At 46.0% G+C, this 20,093-nt stretch overlaps 1 protein-coding gene across 1 annotated transcript; it reads left to right on the top strand.

Moving 5' to 3' along the window:
- The first annotated feature begins 1,678 nt into the window (after nucleotides 1-1,678).
- On the top strand, nucleotides 1,679-5,325 carry LOC132452216 (suppressor of cytokine signaling 6). The gene is made up of 3 exons (XM_060044692.1): nucleotides 1,679-2,082; nucleotides 2,516-2,585; nucleotides 2,914-5,325. Exon 3 carries the CDS (start codon nucleotides 2,937-2,939, stop codon nucleotides 4,638-4,640), a length of 1,704 nt encoding a protein of 567 aa, XP_059900675.1. The 5' UTR covers nucleotides 1,679-2,082; nucleotides 2,516-2,585; nucleotides 2,914-2,936; the 3' UTR covers nucleotides 4,641-5,325.
- The last annotated feature ends 14,768 nt before the right edge of the window (nucleotides 5,326-20,093 follow it).

The following is a 20,093-nucleotide window of genomic DNA, read 5'->3' as shown; positions in this document are numbered from 1 at the left end:
GTTCATTAAGTAGCACAGCGTGCTGCATCACAGGATCCTGCCATATTCACTTTATGTTATCGCATCGCCCATTCAACTACAGAAAGCAAAAAGCAAACACATACAAGGAGTTTTGTATGGTCTAACCATCTGAAGGAATTGCTTGCGGTAATCCTTGTCTCTTACGTTATGGGCAAATATTGTTTCATGTAAATCTTAGTACTTATTATTAGTCAATGCTTGATCTATTTACCCTGTCATAACAGAAAACCACCTCGTTAATCCCCCGTCTCAATGTTTAATTTAACTGTCTCGCAAAGCAAATATCAAACAGCCTAAAGTTTATTTGTCAGGTCTAATTTAGCTTGTAGAAACATTGCACCCTTTTCTGCCATTGTCCCTGCGTTGTGCTATCTACGAAAAGAATAATAATATCACCACTCCACTGTGCCTCCCCCCCCCTATTCTGCGCCAACACATCAAGTTAAGGCAGCCTGATGAACCCTAATAGGGCCTGGTAATTAGAGTCTTTGCAAAGAGCCTGTCTGCACAGCCACCCTAATAGCTTGGGGAGAGGCATGCCATGCACTTGACAGTGTGGAAAAAACAATGTAATGTTGGGTGCATGGTCCAAATTAGCCTGCCTGGAAGTGGTAAACACAATTTACTTTAAAACAATACTGACACTAATTAGGTAACCAATGTATCATTTCAAAGTACAAGTTTTGGCTGCTATCTCAAATAGTTGTTTCGAAAAGTCCTATGCTAATATATTCTGGAATACAGATTGGAAACATATTTTTGCATAAATGCTACGCAATGCCTGGCATTTAGAAATAATTTGTACACTAATATGTAGGGGAATTGTAAATGCTTACAATTAAATATGTTTTTATTTTTTTATTGTTGTGTTTTTTTTTTTATTGTTTACTGTTAATGTTTAGAGCGTAACCATTTGTTCTTGTCGTATGGATGGCATTATGGACCTAATGTGAAAGATGGATGAGATTAATACTTTCTTTACAAGCCTTGGTCTAAACAGATGCTCACTGTTGAAATTCGGTTTTTATTTCAAGTATTACAATTATTAAATCTGGATTTAACAAGCCATCTATCAAAATACCTTGCGCGCATCTGTTGTCTTTTACTAGCGGAGAAAACACAGTTTAAATTGTGGTTCATTCATGTCTTTGCAGTGCATTCAAAGAATGTTAACACAAGACAAATTATAGAATATGAAGTGTTTGCGTTACTTTGCTATACAGTTTATTAAGGCCATGTATTTCCAAAAAGAAAATCTTTGAGAAACAAAATAATTGCCTTGAAAAAAGGGCAGCATTGGCATCTGAAAGAAGTTGCTTAGCAACCCTTAGCCCCCTCTTCTGTAAGTGCCTGTTTACGCACCTGCAGAAGAAAATCTTCAAAATGATTTCCCACTGTGCCTGTCTGATTACTTAACAAGATACAACACACCTCAGCCGAAGGTGTCACTTCAAAGTGAACTGTCAAAGCAAATTAAATCAAGGGTTCCCTTCTTACAATAATTGATTTATACTACATGTTTACAAGTACCCCTCAAAGGCCAGGGTTTACATTATTCAATGGTATATAGAGATCACCAATGGTTTGTGAGTAACAACATGCAAGCTGGCCTGCTTGGGATGTATTCCCCATGCCAGGCTCTGATTGGCTGAGGGTGGATCTGCTCTCCCACAATTCAACAGGCAACAAAGGAAGAAAGCGAGAGGCCGTGAGGCTAGATTGTATTAGCTCCCAACACCAGGATAGCGCCCGCTGTCGCCCCTTTGATGGCGCTTGGCATTGATACATGTTTATATGCGTAAAGGGATACCAACCGCAGGGGGGGGGGCGGCCGTTAACCGTCGGTGAGGGCGACTGTCCGACCGCACAACAAGTATGTTCTCCAAAGCTAACCCACACGATGCTAGCTGGTTGCGTAGCCTGCTAACGGCTAGGTAGCTAAGCTAACACAAACCGTCTGGCGATCGAGCTTTTAAAGGACGTTTTCTGTAGACAAAACGAGTTTCGCTGGCACACCTGATCGTCTGACCTGACGGGACATGGCAACACCTCACGTCTAGGGTAAGACACGGTCTGGGTTTTGCTGTTTGGTTAAATCCAGTGTGGAGAGATGGTGACATCAACAACGACATGGTAGCTGCTCTGTTAGCACTGAGTTGATCAAGGATGAAGTGGTTAAGATGAGGTGACTATAGAGTGATTTGGGAGTCAGGACCTGGGCGATTGTTTCCACATGTGCTCTCATGTCACTGTCAATATACATGCTTGTTCTGTAAACTAAAAACGAGTCCAGTTGGCGAACTATATCCAATGTGTCCTGTCTTGTACCCATAGGCCTATAGGCTATTGCCACAACAGTGCGGGTTCAAACACCGTGGTTTAGAATCAATGAGTCTGACATATCTAATCTGACCACGAATGGGCATGCAGTTGTCACTGACTTTTCCCTGGATAACTTGATGTTTTACTGAGTATTGCTCATTTTCACTTCTAGCATCAGAGGTGAATTGGTGGCAGTGGAACCTAGCCCATCCAACTGAGTCACCATTTGCAGGCACGTAATGGTGAGTAATCAGATTACAGCTGGGTTATAACTGTAGTCTTTGGTTTGGCTGCAAATTATTAACATGTTTAATCAGTCACATGAAAGTCAGTTTTGTGTCACAAAAAGTGTAACATGCCTTTGTGAATACAAAGGAAGTATTTGCACTTGATGCTTTGATTATGAACACTGCTGTTAGTTTCATTTTGTATTGCAGATGCTGTCAATGTGTTTAATGTGGGTGGTACTATTACCAATGTTAATCGTTTAATGTTATTGTCTGCCAACATGTGCTTTAGAATATTTATCTTGTAATTGAATCACCAATCTGTGTGTTTCTTCGACTACAGGGTATGGCCACTCTATTACATGCATGACTAGTTCTGTGTGGCCTGATGGGAGGACACGGTGGATAGCACACTCTTCAGGATACCCGGGGAGCCATCCCCCCCCATGCTGCCACTCGAGAGGGCCTGCCAGGATGAAGAAGATAAGCCTTAAGACCATCCGAAAGTCCCTGAACATAAAGGGCAAAGAGGAGGGCGACTTTGTCATGCTCCAGCAGCCCTCCATGACCACTGACTATTCCAAGGAGGACTCCCTCTTTGGGGGCTGTTATACCAAAGACCTCGCCGGCTGTGACCTCGGCAACGACGAGGACAAGGGGGGTCAGAACAAGGGCCGGGCCAAGAGCGAGAGTCTGATGGGCTCGCTGAAGAGGCGGCTGTCCACCAAGCAGAAGGCCAAGGTGAAGGGCGGCTCGTCGGCCGTGGGCTCCGTGGAGGACGACGACACCTTCTCCTCCGCCTCGGTGCCCATCAGCTTCAACGAGGTGAAGGCCCAGCGTCCGCTGAGGTCCTCGTCGCTGCGGAGCCACCACTACAGCCCGTCGCCGTGGCCGATCCGCTCCGTGGCCGCGGACGAGGCCTGCATCAAGATGGAGGTGAAGGTGAAAGCCATGGTCCACTCCCCCAGCCCCAGTCCCAGCCTCAACGGCGTCCGCAAGGAGTTCCACGACTTCCAGACCGAGGGCTTCTTCCAGGAGCGGGCGGAGTCCTTCAAGAGCCTCCAGCAGCAGGCGCAGAACGGGGCGCTGCACCTGAACATTGAACATGACGTGCCTGTGGTGCTGGGGCTGATGCCCCAGGACTACATCCAGTACACCTTGCCTTTAGACGAGGGAATGTACCCCGAGGGGCCTCACTCGTTTTGCCTGGACCACTCCTCCCCCATGGAGGTGGTCACGGAGGCGGAGGACGGGCTCCTTCCGCCGGACCGCGTCCAGGAGGACCTGGACCTGGTGGGCGGCCTTCCCCCGGAGCTCTACATGGAGCCCTCCGTCAACGGCCTGCTGGTGTGCCCCGCCGGCGTGATGCTGGAGGGCTCGGCGCCCGAGGTCCCGCCGCCCCTCTCTCCGCTCAGCCACCGGGAGCTCCCCAGGACTTTTTCAGGGTTCAGCTCGACGGACAGCCGGGTGGCGGAGCGCGTGAGGCACCACCTGAACTTCGACCCGCACTCCGCCCCCGGGGTGAGCCGGGTGTACGACTCGGTGCAGGCCAGCGGGCCCATGGTGGTGACCAGCCTCACGGAGGAGCTGAAGAAGCTGGCCAGGCAGGGCTGGTACTGGGGCCCCATCACCCGCTGGGAGGCCGAGGAGAAGCTGGTCAACCTGCTGGACGGCTCGTTCCTGGTGCGGGACAGCTCGGACGACCGCTACCTGCTCAGCCTGAGCTTCCGCTCGCAGGGGAAGACCCTCCACACCCGCATCGAACACTCCAACGGGCGCTTCAGCTTCTACGAGCAGCCCGACGTCGAGGGCCACACGTCCATCGTGGACCTCATCGACTACTCCATCAAGGACTCGGAGAGCGGAGCCTTCTGCTACTCCAGGTCCCGCCTCCCCGGGTCCGCCACCTACCCCGTCAGACTGACCAACCCCGTGTCTCGGTTTATGCAAGTGCGCTCGCTGCAGTATCTGTGTCGCTTCGTCATCAGACAGTACACCAGGATTGACCTGATTCAGAAACTGCCTTTACCCAACAAGATGAAAGATTACCTGCAGGAGAAGCACTACTGAGGACAGGATTGTGGTAGCAATTTGCACTTTTTGGGTTCAGTTAAGAGATTTCAAACAAGGTTTACACTTCAGACGACCATTGTTTTGGGGAAGTTGGTTTTCAGTCGCCGTTTATTTGTGTCGGGGTGACTCTGTCGCTGTCCGGTCCTTTATCCCGCGGTTTCCACTTGAGTTTCTTTGCCCGGATTGGCCGCCAGCCCGTGGCTTTTCTTCGGAGAGGCCTCCGGGGAGACCATCCAGGCCGCACCATACATTACATTTAACATGAGCATTCTGATGAGGGAACTTGTGATGCTAGCGGTCCACCTAAAACACGATAACATGTACAAAGAAAAAAGACTTTAGGTTGGTTGGAATTTTAACGACTTATGAAATTTGACTTTTTTTTATGTGGCATGGTAAATATTCTCTTCAGCCCCCCCCCCCTGCAGACTGGTTGTGACCATTGGCACATTGTTTTGACGATGGTTTTGTGTGACACATTGTTGTCTGAGTCATCAACACTTTAAACAGTTAGTTTGTTCTGCGCTTACTGTTGACAGACACTTGCCCTCTGACACCGTTGTAAGATAACGTGAAGGGTGTTTTAATTGCTTCAATAGCCAAAGATGATCTCTGTTTTTAAATTAAAGGTTGGGTATGGGATTTGCGAAACGCCAGCAGATTAAAAAAAATACACAACTCTTATGGTCCTACCCCCTCTCCTTCAACGCTGACTCTGACTCCACCCATTCCAAGTACATGGACGCGCAATCATGCACGAGCGCGAACACAGATGCACGAGAGCGAGCCATTAGCTAGTTCCAGTAGCTACCGCAGGATAACAACAAACAGAAGCTTGCTCTGGGTCACGAGCTTTGAGTACGTGCACGAAGGGGTCACGCGTGGGGAGTGGGGGAGTGGGAGTGGGAGTGGGGGAGGGGGAGGGGGAGTGCAGTACGACCGTTTGATTGACGTACTTGCTGTCCAATGCCACTCGTGGGTCTGGAAATCATTGGCTGGAGTTTTTCGAGCCCTGCCCGTTCCACAGATGATTGACTTGTTTAATTTTTATGTCAGTACTTCTAACTCAGTGGCTGCAAGTGGGTTATGATAAGGATTTCAAGTAATTCTGCAAAAATGGCCAAAAAAGAGAATTCCATACCCAACCTTTAAGCTCCTTATTGACATAGTCTTCCTTTCCTTGGACAGATGCAAGGAAAGGAAATTCACGCCCCAAGAGCCGTTACATTTTTCTTCAGCCATGTATGGCTTTAGAAAAGGTACGTCTGTTATCAGTGTCCAAGAGAATACAACATTGTATTTTATTCCTTATTCCATAACCCTTTGATCATCTAGCCAATGCATGTCCTTTATTTGTTCTTTCTACATCTAGTTACTAGTAACTATTAGTATCATTTCAGTTGGGTGCCATATTATGATGTACACCTGTACCAGGGCTATACCATCTATGGTACCATGCACTTTTATTAGTAACCTACTTGAACGTAATGAAACACTAACTTCATATCTTCATGACCTGTTCTCGAGCTGCTATCAGTCAGTCAATAAGAGCCACCATCAGGCTTGGTGAAAAACCTTTCATGAAATAGGCTTAGACTTAAATGATCTGGGACGGTTTCATTGAATTGCTGAGTTGGCCCCAGACTACTCGGTGAGGGGGTTTAACCAATAATTTAGTTTTTGGCAAATGAAAAACTGGGTATAAAGTGGTATGACTGCATGTAGCCATCACCTTGAAGCAAAGGGTAGACAAGGTACCGGATACATGACGCTGTTTATATTACACTTGTGCTCTTGGGAGGACCAGCAGTGACTTGATGTATTAAGCTTTCGAAATTTCAATTAAAATGAGCAAGCAAAAGACGAGACAACAGTTTAACGTTTCCCCATTAGGAATGTTGCGAACGCTGCACCACAGCTCGGACGTGGGAAACAACATTTCTCATGATCTGCAACGCTTGTATTTGCATGAAGTAACGGCTCAAGATTGTTAAGGACGTGCACTCGTACGCCATCTTTAAATGACTGACCATGTCGTGAGGGCTTAGGAGGACGTTTGATGTGCGCGCACTATAGCATTTACCCCACGGATGACGTAACCCATCCAGTACCCAAAAACAAAATGGACCTCTAGCCAATTAACCCAGTCCCCATGTAGGGCTGGCTCTTCCTATCCCCCCCTACCCCGGTGATGCTTGTATTGAGCCTGCTAGCTCCACATCACAGAACCCGAGCTGTTGTGAGCCTACGTATCGCAGGCGTTTCGCGAAAGCCAGGCCATGCCTTTTTTTTGTTTAGGGACATGACGAAACTCCAGAGTCGGCCTCATGAAAGTCATTGTATTTCACTGTCACATGTTGTTTTCAAGGGCGTTGAAATCTTTTTGTGATTGGTGTCTCTTACCCGTCGTATCCGCTCCCACTGGGCTCCACTACCCCACATATTTTTCTCTACTGGGCTGTATATTCAGAACAAAGGGAAAGCACACCGTATGCGACGCAAGTGCTTTATGCAGAGATTCTGACAGGGAAAAAAAATTGACACGCTAAGTTTGAGTATCTTTTTGTTGACATGGGTGTCCTTGAAAAGTATTTGGTAATGTCTTTCAGACAACTTTAGGTATGTTTTTCCTAGTGCATAGTTCTAGTTTTTAGAGGGTGCAGACAATGTCCAAACAAAGTCACAGTGAAGTTGGCACAGTAATTTGGATAGGAAGATTGGAAGGTGTTGCATGTTTAAAACGGCTTTGAAATATATAGGAATGAAGGATCTAGGTGTGCGTTATTGGCTGTGTAAAGGAATATTGTTTTATATTAACCAGCTGGACATTGTGTGTGCAAGAATTGTGTTTGTTGTTTTTTTTGCCATCGGGAGGTGTGTGTGTGATCGGGGGTTGGAGGGGGTCATATAAAAAGGATTTAGCAGTGTATGTTTGGCTGCAGTATCTATTAGGGGCTTGGTGGCCGACCGCTGATTATGTGATGAAGCACCAGTACAAACGCATTGAGACTTTTGCACTTGAAGGTTGACCTTTTTAAAAAAGAAAACACTTGGATCTTGCCTCTCCTGAGTTGTCCCGCAGAAGTTATCATTCAAATTAAAGTTACAACAGCCAAAACCTCTGGACGGAAGTGCACACTCGCTAGTAGTGATCATAGGATAATTTAGGTTGAATTATCAATCAACCAACATCCTTATGCTTCTTCTCATATCATCAGGAAACGCAGCGTAAAGCACCAGCATCAAACTGTAACCACCTGCCCCCTGTTAACCCCTAGACTTTTCATTCCTCAGCCTCATCATAGCAAAGAATGTTGATCGAAGGTTAGACTGTTGCATTTATTTGTAGGTTTTCTTTAAAGCGAGTTAAAAATGTGAAAGTGAATTGTTTTTTTATTTTCTAACCCGGTGTACTTTTTAATTGTGTGTCCTGTTTTAATTTCCGTGTCCCGGCTGTTTCTAACGAGCTAGACTCCGTCGAGTACCAGACAGGGGTATCTGCTGTGATTTCAAAGTATCTAAATAGCCTGGGATTAGGGTGGCCTGTTATCCTTTAAGCGTTATTGCCTTCGACGTGTGACTTTGGAGATTGACGCTTGTTGAAAGTGGAGAAGCATTTTCAGTCCACAATGTATAGCTGATTAGCACTTAACAAGCTCTGGTATTGTTTGAACATCTCTGCAATGAAGGTATTTGTTTACTGCTATGTTTGTTGACCCCCCCCCCCCCAAACACTCACCAAACCTCCACCTTTTTTTTTTTCTTTTTTTTTACTTTCATGGTTTGTCCTCATGATCATCTTGGTACAATTTTTAGAAACGTTATTTCATTTCAATGTGTTGTACACATTTGTGCTGCTTTCAGATATGATGGCCTTTCTTGTATTTAACAATGTGGAAATAGAATGTCACCATTTGGATCTATGTACACGACGAACACACATACACATGCACACAGACACATGACTTTGGGTATCGTTTTGGGAGAGAGAGGCAGATTTGTGAACTTTAGTCGGTAAAATGTCATCAATAGTTATTAGCTCCTCTGTATAAACCGGTCACCCCAGTTTACATTTGTTGTCCACAATTAATTTCCCAACATAGATTGTCTTTTTGTATTTTTTTTCGTTTGAAAACAAAAATCAGCCGTGATTTATTGCACATTTTGGATACAGTTAAAAAGTTTTTGTATCTGCCAATTATAAATTATAAATAAACTATATTCTGAAAAATTGCCTTAATCCGTATCCATTTTATTAGTCTGTGTATGGAATCGTGGTATTGTAAGATGAGGATGAAATCGACCCCGAAAGGGCATTTTCTGTTCGATACCTCACACGGGAAAGGTAAGGTTTAGCAGGAGACACTTGGTTATGCTTCATTAAGAAATAGGCCTGTCTGTAAACTATCGTGTTTTTGCTAGATACCATCCCTCAGCCTACGAGCAAATGGGCCAATCTTTTACATTAGCTTGAACCTCTTCTACTGACTCCTCTTTGGGGAATAGCCAGGCACCTCTGCTGCTAACAGGCTACCGTAACCTAGCAGCAGAGAGATGTTCCCTTGGAGATCAGCAGGTGAAATACATCCATATCGACGACGGGTCGTTGGAGCAAACAACACCGCTTATGTGCTGTATGTCCAAACTGAATCATTGAACGGTTTGCTATACACTGAAAAACGTGCAATTCTCTGCCATCCATCTGTCGAAAGCAACCGTTGTTATTGATCTACACTGCACAGTGTGTAGAAAGTAATGGCTTCTGTCGGCGCACACTTTACTGTCCTTTCAGAGTCGGCACAGCTGGCCAAGAGAACCGCCTCATGGTTTGGGATGACCAACAACGCTACCCTCTCCCTTCTGTGCTTCCAATTTGTGTCGAGTCTGGAAAAGCACAGAGTGTGTTCTTGTGTTATATATATGGAGTTGGGGGGTTGGAAGTGGGTAGGGATGGGGGTGGCAGTGGGGCTGGGGTGTCAAGTTTGGACTTGGATCTGCTGGAACATGGGTTGCATCGTGATGAGGAGGCAGGCCTTGTTAACGCTGGCGTCTGACAGGCCTCTGCAGGCATCTGAGGTGAAGATGCACAACTGTTTACACCCCTCTGCCCTGGCGAGCCATGATTTATTCATGGGGCTCACTGGTGGTCTTGGGTCATATGGTGATGCCTTCATCATGAAAGACCTTATCGCTGCCTTCAGCTCTCTTTGTTTTGCTTTTCGTTTTGGAAAGATTTTATATTCCCGCTATTTCAAATGCTTATTTCCAGCAAAGGTTTTGTTAGATTTTTGGGGGATTTTTTATTTATTTTTGCCTAAGAATGTGTAACATGAAACGATGTGACACTGTCTCATCTTATTTGCAAACTTTGCTGTAATATTCCCAGGGTTCTCCTCACCAGCGCTGAATGGCTGTAACCCAGGCTGCTGCTTTCAGTCCTTCATGCTAATTCGTGCCATTCGACAAAAATAAAAATAAAAAGGGAAAATCGGTATGCTGTCTCAGCACACAGTGTGAACTCTCGTATTATGTTCCTTTTGCTCACAGCTTCCAGTCGTTTCACCACACAGAAATACACGCACCCTGATAAGAGTAAACGCCGTCGATATTTAACCGGGAAACTACATCAAATATAATCAGAGACGCTGTGTGCGTTTCTTAAAGTCCATAATATCAACACCAAAGCGCTCGTTTGTGAGCAAATCTCCCCAGTGCTCCTTGGTTGGAAACTGTTTATGCGGGAGAATTCATCCGTCACACGTCTCCCCGTCTCAGATTGATGGTTCGGTCCTGCCATCTGCTGCACTGCACGGTGCGCTCATTTGTCACCTACAAACAGGGCTGAGGGAGACAGCTCGAATTACCCGGCAAACATATATATCGCTTTAAATTGACATGCCAGCAAAACATTGGTGGGTCTAGCTGGTAACGACGGAGCTCCAGGTCACCCTGCTGCTAACAGATGTCTCTCACACTCCCGGCGAAAGTTTCTGGCTCTATTAGCGCTTGTGATCTCATGCCAGCCGTGCCTCGCACCACCGGGACCCACTCCTTGCCCCATTTATCATGCATTAGTTGTCCCTCAACCTCAATTAGCCTGGTTGGAGCGGGGATGGCCTTCATCTTCATCAAGCCCCCGAACCCAAACCATGCAGGCCCCGTCCTACAGACCTCCGTGGTGACGGTGGGGGGGGCGGGAGGCTGGCTCTGTCTGCGTCGGGGTTATCCCAGGCTTTGAACGGTTGTCGTTCGGAAGGTTAGGTTTCCAATTGGTAGTAGGTAGTGTTGTTCCGTGCGATACCGATACCACCAGTGTCGGAATCTCTCCGATACTACAATGCTAGATGCTGTATCGGTATGTACTCTTCATCGGACGATACTCAAGTTCAGGAATCGGAATTCGTATTGAACATCTCTAGTAGTAGATATTCTAATCAAGTCGTTCTCTTTATGAAGCTGCTAAGCTAGCTCCATGTTCCAGAGTAGCCTACCACTGGGAACTCTTAAGAGACAAATCCATGTTTCAGGGTATCATACCACCGGGTACTGGTATTGGCGTAGCGCTTAGCCCGAGTCAAATGGAATTTTAAATTCGATCAAAATGGCGTCCGCAAGCGAGTGTGCGTGTGTGTGTATCGAATTAAGTGTATACACGACGCCGGGAGATACATAAGAACAGATTAATAAAGACGGGGTGAAATCAGACATCTGGTAACGGCCACCGGGGCAACATAATACCCTGCCTTACTCCACTCTGCCCCCTCTGCCACGTCAATAATGTTCTCCCTCAGTCCTCTCCCTCCATCTCTCTCCGTCTCCCTCCATCTCTCTCCGTCTCCCTCCATCCCTCTCCCTCTGTCTCCCTCCCTTTCCCTCCATCTCTCTCCATCCCCCTCCCCCATCCCTCCGTCTCCCTCCACCTCCCCTCACACAGAGTGTGTGCTGGAGGAGGGGCCGTGTGGCGGGGGGGGGGGGGGGGGGGGGGGGGGGCGGGGGGGGGGGGGCGAGCTCCTGAACAGGTGGCTGCCGTCAGGAAGTGGATGACGAGTGTTGCAGAGTGTGAGTTTTGCATCCATTCCTCAGGGAGTTCCTGGGAGTCTGCCCTTCCACGGTGATCCAAGAGGCCCGGGGAGAGCGGGATGAAATGAGAACAGGTGGCGGCGTGTCACTTCCTCCGGCGACGTGATTCCCACCAGCTCTCGGAGATAGGGGCGTGGCCCATGCTTTAGTGTTGCTATGGCTCAACCGCTAATCTCCAACATAGCGCTCGTTATTCAGCTACTAAAAATCTGTGATTTGTATGACTGTGTGATGCTGTATGACTGCCGAAGTTCTATTGCGCATCATGCTTTTGGCGACTGTTTTAGCATTGTAGTCTTTTGGCACACTTTTATCCCAAAGAAAACCCTTACAACCCTTTCAATAAAATGTATTTATTTTTGACTATTTAACACGAGTTCCAAGCGCTTTAATATGTCCATGGTTCCAAGAGACCATGGCTCCTCCCACAATCAAGCTGCACGGTAATTAAAACCCCGCATATCACTGAGTGCGCAGTCATGTTTGCTTCGTCCCCTTTCCGTCTCTCAGCGACACCGAATGAGCTCCGAGTGCCGCGTCCCGTCAGCGTGAGCTTCGGCTACACTGGCTCGCTCCTTTCATAATACCCGCAGGCAGGGTCGGTGATACGACGCGCACCGTCCGTCAGGCCATCGAGCGACGCTGGGCCCCCCCGACCCACCCCTTCCCAAACATATGAGGAGTCGTGCCCCTGAAACATGGTGTGTATTGTGTGGAATGCTCAATGAATGTCAGTGCCATGTTAATATTTGCAAGGTAGCCTACTGAGTGATGTTAACAAGGTTAACATTATTGATCGATTTCAATTAAAACGGCAGAAAATGAAACATGAATCTGACCTTAAGGACAAGACTGACAGTAAAATCGAAAATGTAAATATGTGTGGTTTATTTAAGAAAAAGAAAAAACAACAAGTGGGATTTATCAAACAGGAACAGCTTGGGGAGTGTCTTTGACATGTTAATTCATGGGTTATAATTATGGAAACTTTTACAGAAGTTTAATCTCCTGCTCGAGCCAGGGCTCTTTACATATTGTCTCTGAACGTCCGTCCCCTTAATCACTTCAGGTTCAACTGGGCTCTCTTGGAATCCTCACACATTACCTGTGTTTCTTCGGTGTCATAAGGAGATACTGGGTTCATATCGACTACCCTACGGTGTCTACCCTCTGCCCTGTGACATCAGCAAGAACAGGCTTGTATCTTCACACTGTGGTCTGGTGGTAACCCAACACTCAGATTATATCTCCTTCATTTACACTGTAGTACACAAGGCACTAGAAATACATATCTTGGACTACAATGAGACCATGTCTGTTTCTGTAGGTTTCTTGTAGAATTGTGAGACTCAAGGAAATAAGGATTGGTGTTACAGTTGACCCAAAAGGCCGGCAACACGAATAAGAGCCTTTATAATTATCTTGAGGATTAAATGAAAAAAGACAGGCGTGTCAAGTGTGTGCTTATTATTGATTTTGTTATTATGACGATGATGACGCAGATTATTATAATCTATATGACAGTCTTGTTTTGTGGAACACAACAGTAACTAACAATAGCCCTTGTTAGTGCTGATGGTATGCCTCTGTTCGTCATTGTGGGAAACTCAAAGTTATAACCTCACATCGCCCCACACAGAAGAGCCTGGATGACGTTTCTATTGGCTCAGCCACACTCCCACAGAGACCATTGTCACCGTTTATTTATATTCCTAGTGTCAACACGTACCTACTGCAGTCACACACACGCATAAACACACGCAGACGCACACAAAGACACACACACAAGAACACACACACACACACACACACACACACACACACACACACACACACACACACACACACACACACACACACACACAATGGGCCAGACGCGATGAGTGTCTCATTTTACAATATCACGTCTCCTTGCTGTAAGAACCCTCTGATTATTACACCTGCTTTTGAATGCGAGCTCATTGTCTTCCTAAACAATGCCTGTAATATTGACTCACTCCTATTGACTAACAGTTCCCAACACGACTTTATATTCAATATCAGCGGACAGCGGAGCATCAATAGAACAAGGCAACACGCTGGTTATTATTATGATCTGGTGTTTCGTTAAGTTCCCCGAGGCAGCGATCACAACGATGTTCTAATGGCTGTCGATCGGGCTTCATCTCCCAACACGGACCCTGTCTGGGGAATACCAGACATACTGTAATGGAGGTCTGATTTGTAGTCTGTCTCCTCCCTGGGTCCACACGCCCTTCTGAATCCTGGCCTTTTGATGGAGGAGATCAGAGGAGGAAGCCCGGCTCTCTAACGCTGATGTAAATCTATACAAACACACACACTTGTCGTTGGCTCAGACACGGGCCCGGGGGATATCTTTAAAGGGCCGATATGAATCGAAGGACTTCTGGCGAGAAAGAAAACGTCTGTGGCGGACATTGTTGAGGAGAGAGTCTGCGGGAGGAATTGTGTTTTCAATAGACTTGCCTTTGTATGGATTTTTATTTTTTTCATGGTTTGTTAATAATAAATAGTTTAACTTTCAGTCGCTGGGTCTAGTATTGATGTGTTCATTACCTTGAATTAAACATATATAACTACCATTCTTTTTTTTTTTAGTAAGAAAGTCGTTTTGAAGGTAAATCAATAGGAGGTTGCTGCTAATGACTGCTAATCATGTGACTATGGGCCTCTCTGTGTTGTTGCTAATGCTACGATGCTACGTCCCTCGTTAGAGCTTAGCTAACCTCGGCTCAAGCCATCCTATGCTATGACAGAACCTCTGGGAGGGAACGGCACAGAGCCTGGGCCGGAAACCAACACCTGAAGGGGCAGAGGTATGCCTTGTTACCTGTTTCGTAGGGGAGATATTTTACTGAGGAGAATCTCCTTTGTGCGCGTAGAGGAAGCTTTCAGAAGGGGGTTTCTAAAGTGGCCAGTCTACACCGTGTTGATTTGAAACCTAAACAGACATTCTCTTGACCGTTTACGAGGGCTTGCATAGCTTTTGTTCTCAGTTAATCGCCAATTATGCCGCAACATGAAGCGAAACATAGCAAAACGCCCAGTTCACGCAAATGTGAGCTGAACTGCCATCAGTCTTTACTAATCTAAAGTCTGATTAGGAGACAAGAGCTTAGACAATGTGGTTTATATTATCTCGGGGGGGGCGGGGGGGGGGGGGGCACCATTCCTCTGAATACATGGCTACACAAATCCATCCCTCTACCTCCTTGTTCCATCTGTCTCCCCCCCCCCCCCCTCCCCTACAGCGAGACTGTTGAAGAATCATTAATTCCTGTTTCATAATCGTTCCTCCGCCGCTGATGTTTCTCGGCGGTGGCGGTGAGTCAGTCCGCCGATGCCTCATGCCTTCTGTCCTACTTCTGCTCCCTTACCTTCATCCACACCGAGGAGGGAGCAAGGAGGGAGATGCTCTTTTAATCTCTGTCCGCATACAGAGGTGTGGGAGTGTGCGGTCCAAACGTCGTTCCCATTCATAATTCAGACTCCTGGACTTTAATGGTGTCTCCCAATCCTGTAATACAGTGCCCCCCGTCGCCCCCCACAGCCCCCCTTCAATTGTTTCCAGTTTGTAAATAATGTAAAGCAGTCCTGATGAATAAAAGTCGCTGGTGGCCGATGCAATAGTAATGAGGCTGGGGAGTCGGCTAAAGCAAAACTGAAATAATTCTGTTTGAGGAGAACGATTAAATATCCACATCTGGGATGTGCGCGCTGCTAGAATGTGTTAGTTTATTTATTCATCTCGCTAACTGTCAGGGTTCTGAAGATTGGCTGAGTTGTTTAACTTTAACACGATGCGGAATGAGAGGGAGACAATACGCAACAAGCTGGCCCGGGAAGATAAATGATCAGCATGCGCAACGCAAACACACACTCCCACGCACACTCACTCACACACAGACACACATAACCGCACACACATAGACAAACTAAGGCTGAGGCGCACAAAGGCAGACACACACACACACACACACACACACACACACACACACACACACACACACACAGTCTCAGACTGATGCATTCACACATACACACTGACACACAACATAACAATTTGGCAAAACCCAACATTTGATTCTATTAGTTTTATTTCTTAATAAATTCTCATTGCTGATAGTGTTTCTGCACACACAGATCTCAATGCTATAATAAAACAACAGCTACCGAGGTGACACTCAGACTAACCCCCTCCTGGTGAATCACCTGCTCTTGGTTATAGACGTATAGTTATGGCCTTTATATTTAGAAGCACTTAATCATTTCTCCTACTTCTTTGATTCCACTCCAAACAGTTTAGGGTAAAGGTCGCCGAGAAGAGCACCTTCAAATCAGCCCGTAAGCCCCCAGTGCTGGAGATGATTGGTGCGTTGAGTGGACCCTCGCCAGACTCCCAGCGTGAATCAGGCAGCGAGACATGAGGTACCTTTAGCTTTCCGTTTTTGTTTGCTTGTTTGTTGTTTATTGATGTTGTTTTTCAAATGGAGAATAGGAATCCTTTTTATATTAGGGATTGCATGTTTTTTTTGTGAATTCATAGGGTTAGGGTTAGGGTTGATATTTGTTGTTCCATGGGTCATTTAAAATGGGTCACTCTGTATACATTATTGTCCTTGCATAGATAGTATAATGGACCAATATTTTAAACATCAATACTGCAATACATATTTCCCATGTAAGCTTTATAATGTAACCTAATACCTCCAGTTGTACTGCTAAATAAACCGAGTACACGCAGTGGTTTTAATGTCAATGAATGTTTCACCATTATGGTTCCAGCCATAGTTAAAGTGACCACTAGATGTCCTTGTTCAGCAAGTGATTCTGCGTTTCATATATAATAACAAACCAAACCACCAAACCTTTGACCGAATAAATCTCTTCTAATATCAGCTCCAGACTGAAGCTGTGATATAATAATGACGTGGAACACTTTGAGGGAGGTTCCAAAGGCTGTTTATACTGTGTTTATACCAGTTATCCACTTAAACACTTTTCTTTGTTTGGTAATCTCCCTTCTTACCTCTATCCATCACCCTGTCTCATCAAAGCTAATATCTCGGGTATTTATAGAGGAAGGGAGAAGGAGGAGCACCTATCTCAAAGGGATCTTATCCTGTGTTGTGCTCCATGTACCAACACAGCGCACAGTTCACGGTGACAGATGGCAGAGACAAATCTCTGCTTTCAGCTGCAGACCTATTCACTTGTATGGTGTATGTGGAAAGCATTTTTGATAGACTATATAAATATATAAATATATATATATATATATACAAAACTAGTTTTTTCCATACAGAATATAAACACGAAACCTTATTTACAGTAAACACAAGTTTAACGTGTTGAGGCGTACGAAAATGCCAACATTTCTGTTGAGTTATCATGATTATTTGTTGCTTGAATTAATCTTGGTCAGCGACTGTTGTAATATGTAATTTTCACGGTAGACTTTGAATAATTTAAGTTGTGTTTTGCAACAGGTTTTAAAGGAACATATTTCATAAGAGGGTCTACTCTACATAAATCTATGCCTACATGTCTACCATGTTTCTACCACATGTTGAACCAACCAATTACATTCAAACAAGGACACTATTAAAGCTGATTGGAAGAGGAAATATGAAACTAAATAGTCTCTTAAAGCTAAATACATACTATAACCAAATTTAAAAATACTTTAATATGATATTCATATCATGCTCAGGCAAGCTTTCCACACCTCATCTAATTTATTTCCTGTGAACATGACCTTCACGATTAAACAAAGAAAAAAAACTTTAGGGAATTTAATTTGTTGAATTTTACACTGAAGTCATGACCCACTGCGTCCCAATAACTAATGCATACAAATTACCATTCACACAAAAGACTCACCACCCATGGTGAGACAAAAAAGGAATCTCAGTTTATTTCACCTTTGTGTCAGGTGCCCTTATGCCGGTTTTGTTCATTCACATCACCTCTATACATAGAGTTGGGGGATAGCAGATCAATGATATCTTAAGTCACCAGTGTTCTCAGGATGGCCCTTGCCTGATTTGTCTTATTATTGATATTTTTAAATATATTGATTGTTTATTATATTTTATGAACTCCATTTAAAAATAGAGTAAATGTGCATTCGGTGCAGTGTAAGGAATGGATATGGTTGGAATCACAAAGGTCAAATAAATACACAAATAAATAGATAAAAAAAGATGGTGGATCTAGTCTCTGTTGCTGCAGTGGAGCAGACAAGAGAGGGAGAGAGAGAGGGAGAGAGAGGGAGAGAGAGAGAGAGAGAGAGAGAGAGAGAGAGAGAGAGAGAGCGCACAGACGTGGGCGGTATTTAAAACGGCGGTGCAAATAAATAAATAAAAGATGATATAAATATATAAATAAACACTATCTACATCAGGGGATGTGATAGATATCTGTTGCGAGACGAATTCCAAATTCCAAGCGAATGGAGGAGCTGTTTAATTTAAGAGTTTAGCCTTGGGATAAAGACGTGACTCTAAGATCCCGGGTTTGTTCTTGTAGAACAGAGCGCTCTGGCGGCCTTAGTGCGAGGTCTGGCTGTGATTGTAACAGTAATCCATAGTGTTTTGAAATGCTCATAGGTTAAAAAGCAGAGACCACCACCACCGCCGCCATGTACCATTACACAAAATGTCCCCTCGCTTGTAATGTGCATTTTTTTATAAAACACTTCCCGCCTTGTTATTGACGTCGACATGTTTCCTCCATAGAAAGGACTTCTTTCTTTGCCATGCCGTGGATTTCTCCCTTTCCCGATGCGACTATCCAAGACAATACACATCTCATCATTACCCATATGATGGCGTGTCAAAGTTGTTTACGTTAACACATTATTGTCTGCTCTTTTTAGCACCCACACCATCTTGACGGTATAAATTACCTTTCTGTATAATACTTAGCTGTTGCAACTATAAACAATATGAAGACTACTAATATTAATACTGCTACAATATAATGAAAATAACCACGATACAGTTTTACAGCACACTCAAACAGACATCTGTGGAAGTCCTAACTCTATTGATGCAGATAGCAGCATAAAGCCGCCGAAGGCATGCATATTTCAGGACCCATTTGAGCACTCGCAGACGAACGCAGCCTTTTGCCCAACACTAAGTACACACAGTCGAAGAGTGGAACTTGTAAATACAGATAGGCTGATGGTAATCCAGTCAAACAAGCATAATTGAACACAGGACTCGTGGGGGTATTGTGTGTGTGTGTGTGTGTGTGTGTGTGTGTGTGTGTGTGTGTGTGTGTGTGTGTGTGTGTGTGTGTGTGTGTGTGTGTGTGTGTGTGTGTGTGTGTGTGTGTGTGTGTGTGTGTGTGTGTGCGTGCGATACAGTGTCTCTGTGACATGTGTGTGTGTGTGTGTGTGTTTGCGTGCGATACAGTGTCTCTGTGACATGTGTGTTTGTGTGTGTAATGTGTGTTCGCAGCAACCCGTACTACACGCCAACTACACAACGGTATCGGCGCACACTTCACTAGACTAAACGACACAAACGACACTGATCGGTTCAAGCCGATACAATCAACAACAGAACAACAGCTGTCTGTCACGCCTCCACCTGGAGGAACCCTCAAAGCCCAGCCTCCGTCAGCCTCCACCAGCCTCCATCAGCCTCCATCAGCCTCCATCAGCCTCCACCTGCCTCCATCAGCCTCCACCTGCCCCCACCTGCCCCCACCAGCCTCCTCACCCTGCCTCCACCTTCCTCCCTACGTCACACACCAGTTTGCCCAAACCAATCCTCCTTCCTAATCCCATGGCCGGTAATCCTCCAGGGGGGGAGTGTGAGGAAGGAATGGGGGGGGGGGGGGGGGGGGTGGGAGAGGGGTGCTGGAGATGTCCTCTGAAGCCTTGTGGCCGGCGTCCAAGGCCTAGGCGGTTCTCCACGGCCCCAGCTGGCAACCACCACTTGCCGGTCTGACCCCTCCCCCTCTTGGCAGGCCGGGCCGACGGGTAGAGAGGGTGGAGTGGGCCGAAGGATATTAGAGGGTTTGGAGACGGGCCTCCGACGCGCCAACTCGGATCCGTGTCCGTTTGGAGGAGGTGTTGGAGGGGGAGGGGGGGGGGAGGAGGCGGGGGAGGAGGAGGAGGTGGAGGGGGAGGGGGAGGAGGAGGAGTAGGGTGTTTTTTCACGGCTCTGTCCATCATTATCAATCCTCTCTCGACAACAACAACATGCTCTGAGCTTCCAGCCAACGGCCGGTCACGATGGGGCCGTGCCTCGGCGCGTCGTGGCGCCTGATTGGTCACAACGGCTCTGCGGCCCGCTGCCAGAATGCAAGGATAAAAAACGTGACAACGCAACA

This window comes from Gadus macrocephalus, chromosome 23 (genome assembly GCF_031168955.1).
Source record: "Gadus macrocephalus chromosome 23, ASM3116895v1".
NCBI classification, from domain to species: domain Eukaryota; kingdom Metazoa; phylum Chordata; class Actinopteri; order Gadiformes; family Gadidae; genus Gadus; species Gadus macrocephalus.
Note: the sequence above shows the minus strand (reverse complement) of the source record. Positions and strands in the feature narration are given on the sequence as shown.

Bases quoted from the DNA above. Each gene is read 5' to 3' on its own strand.
- LOC132452216 (XM_060044692.1), top strand. From the start codon at position 2,937: ATGACTAGTTCTGTGTGGCCTGATGGGAGGACACGGTGGATAGCACAC.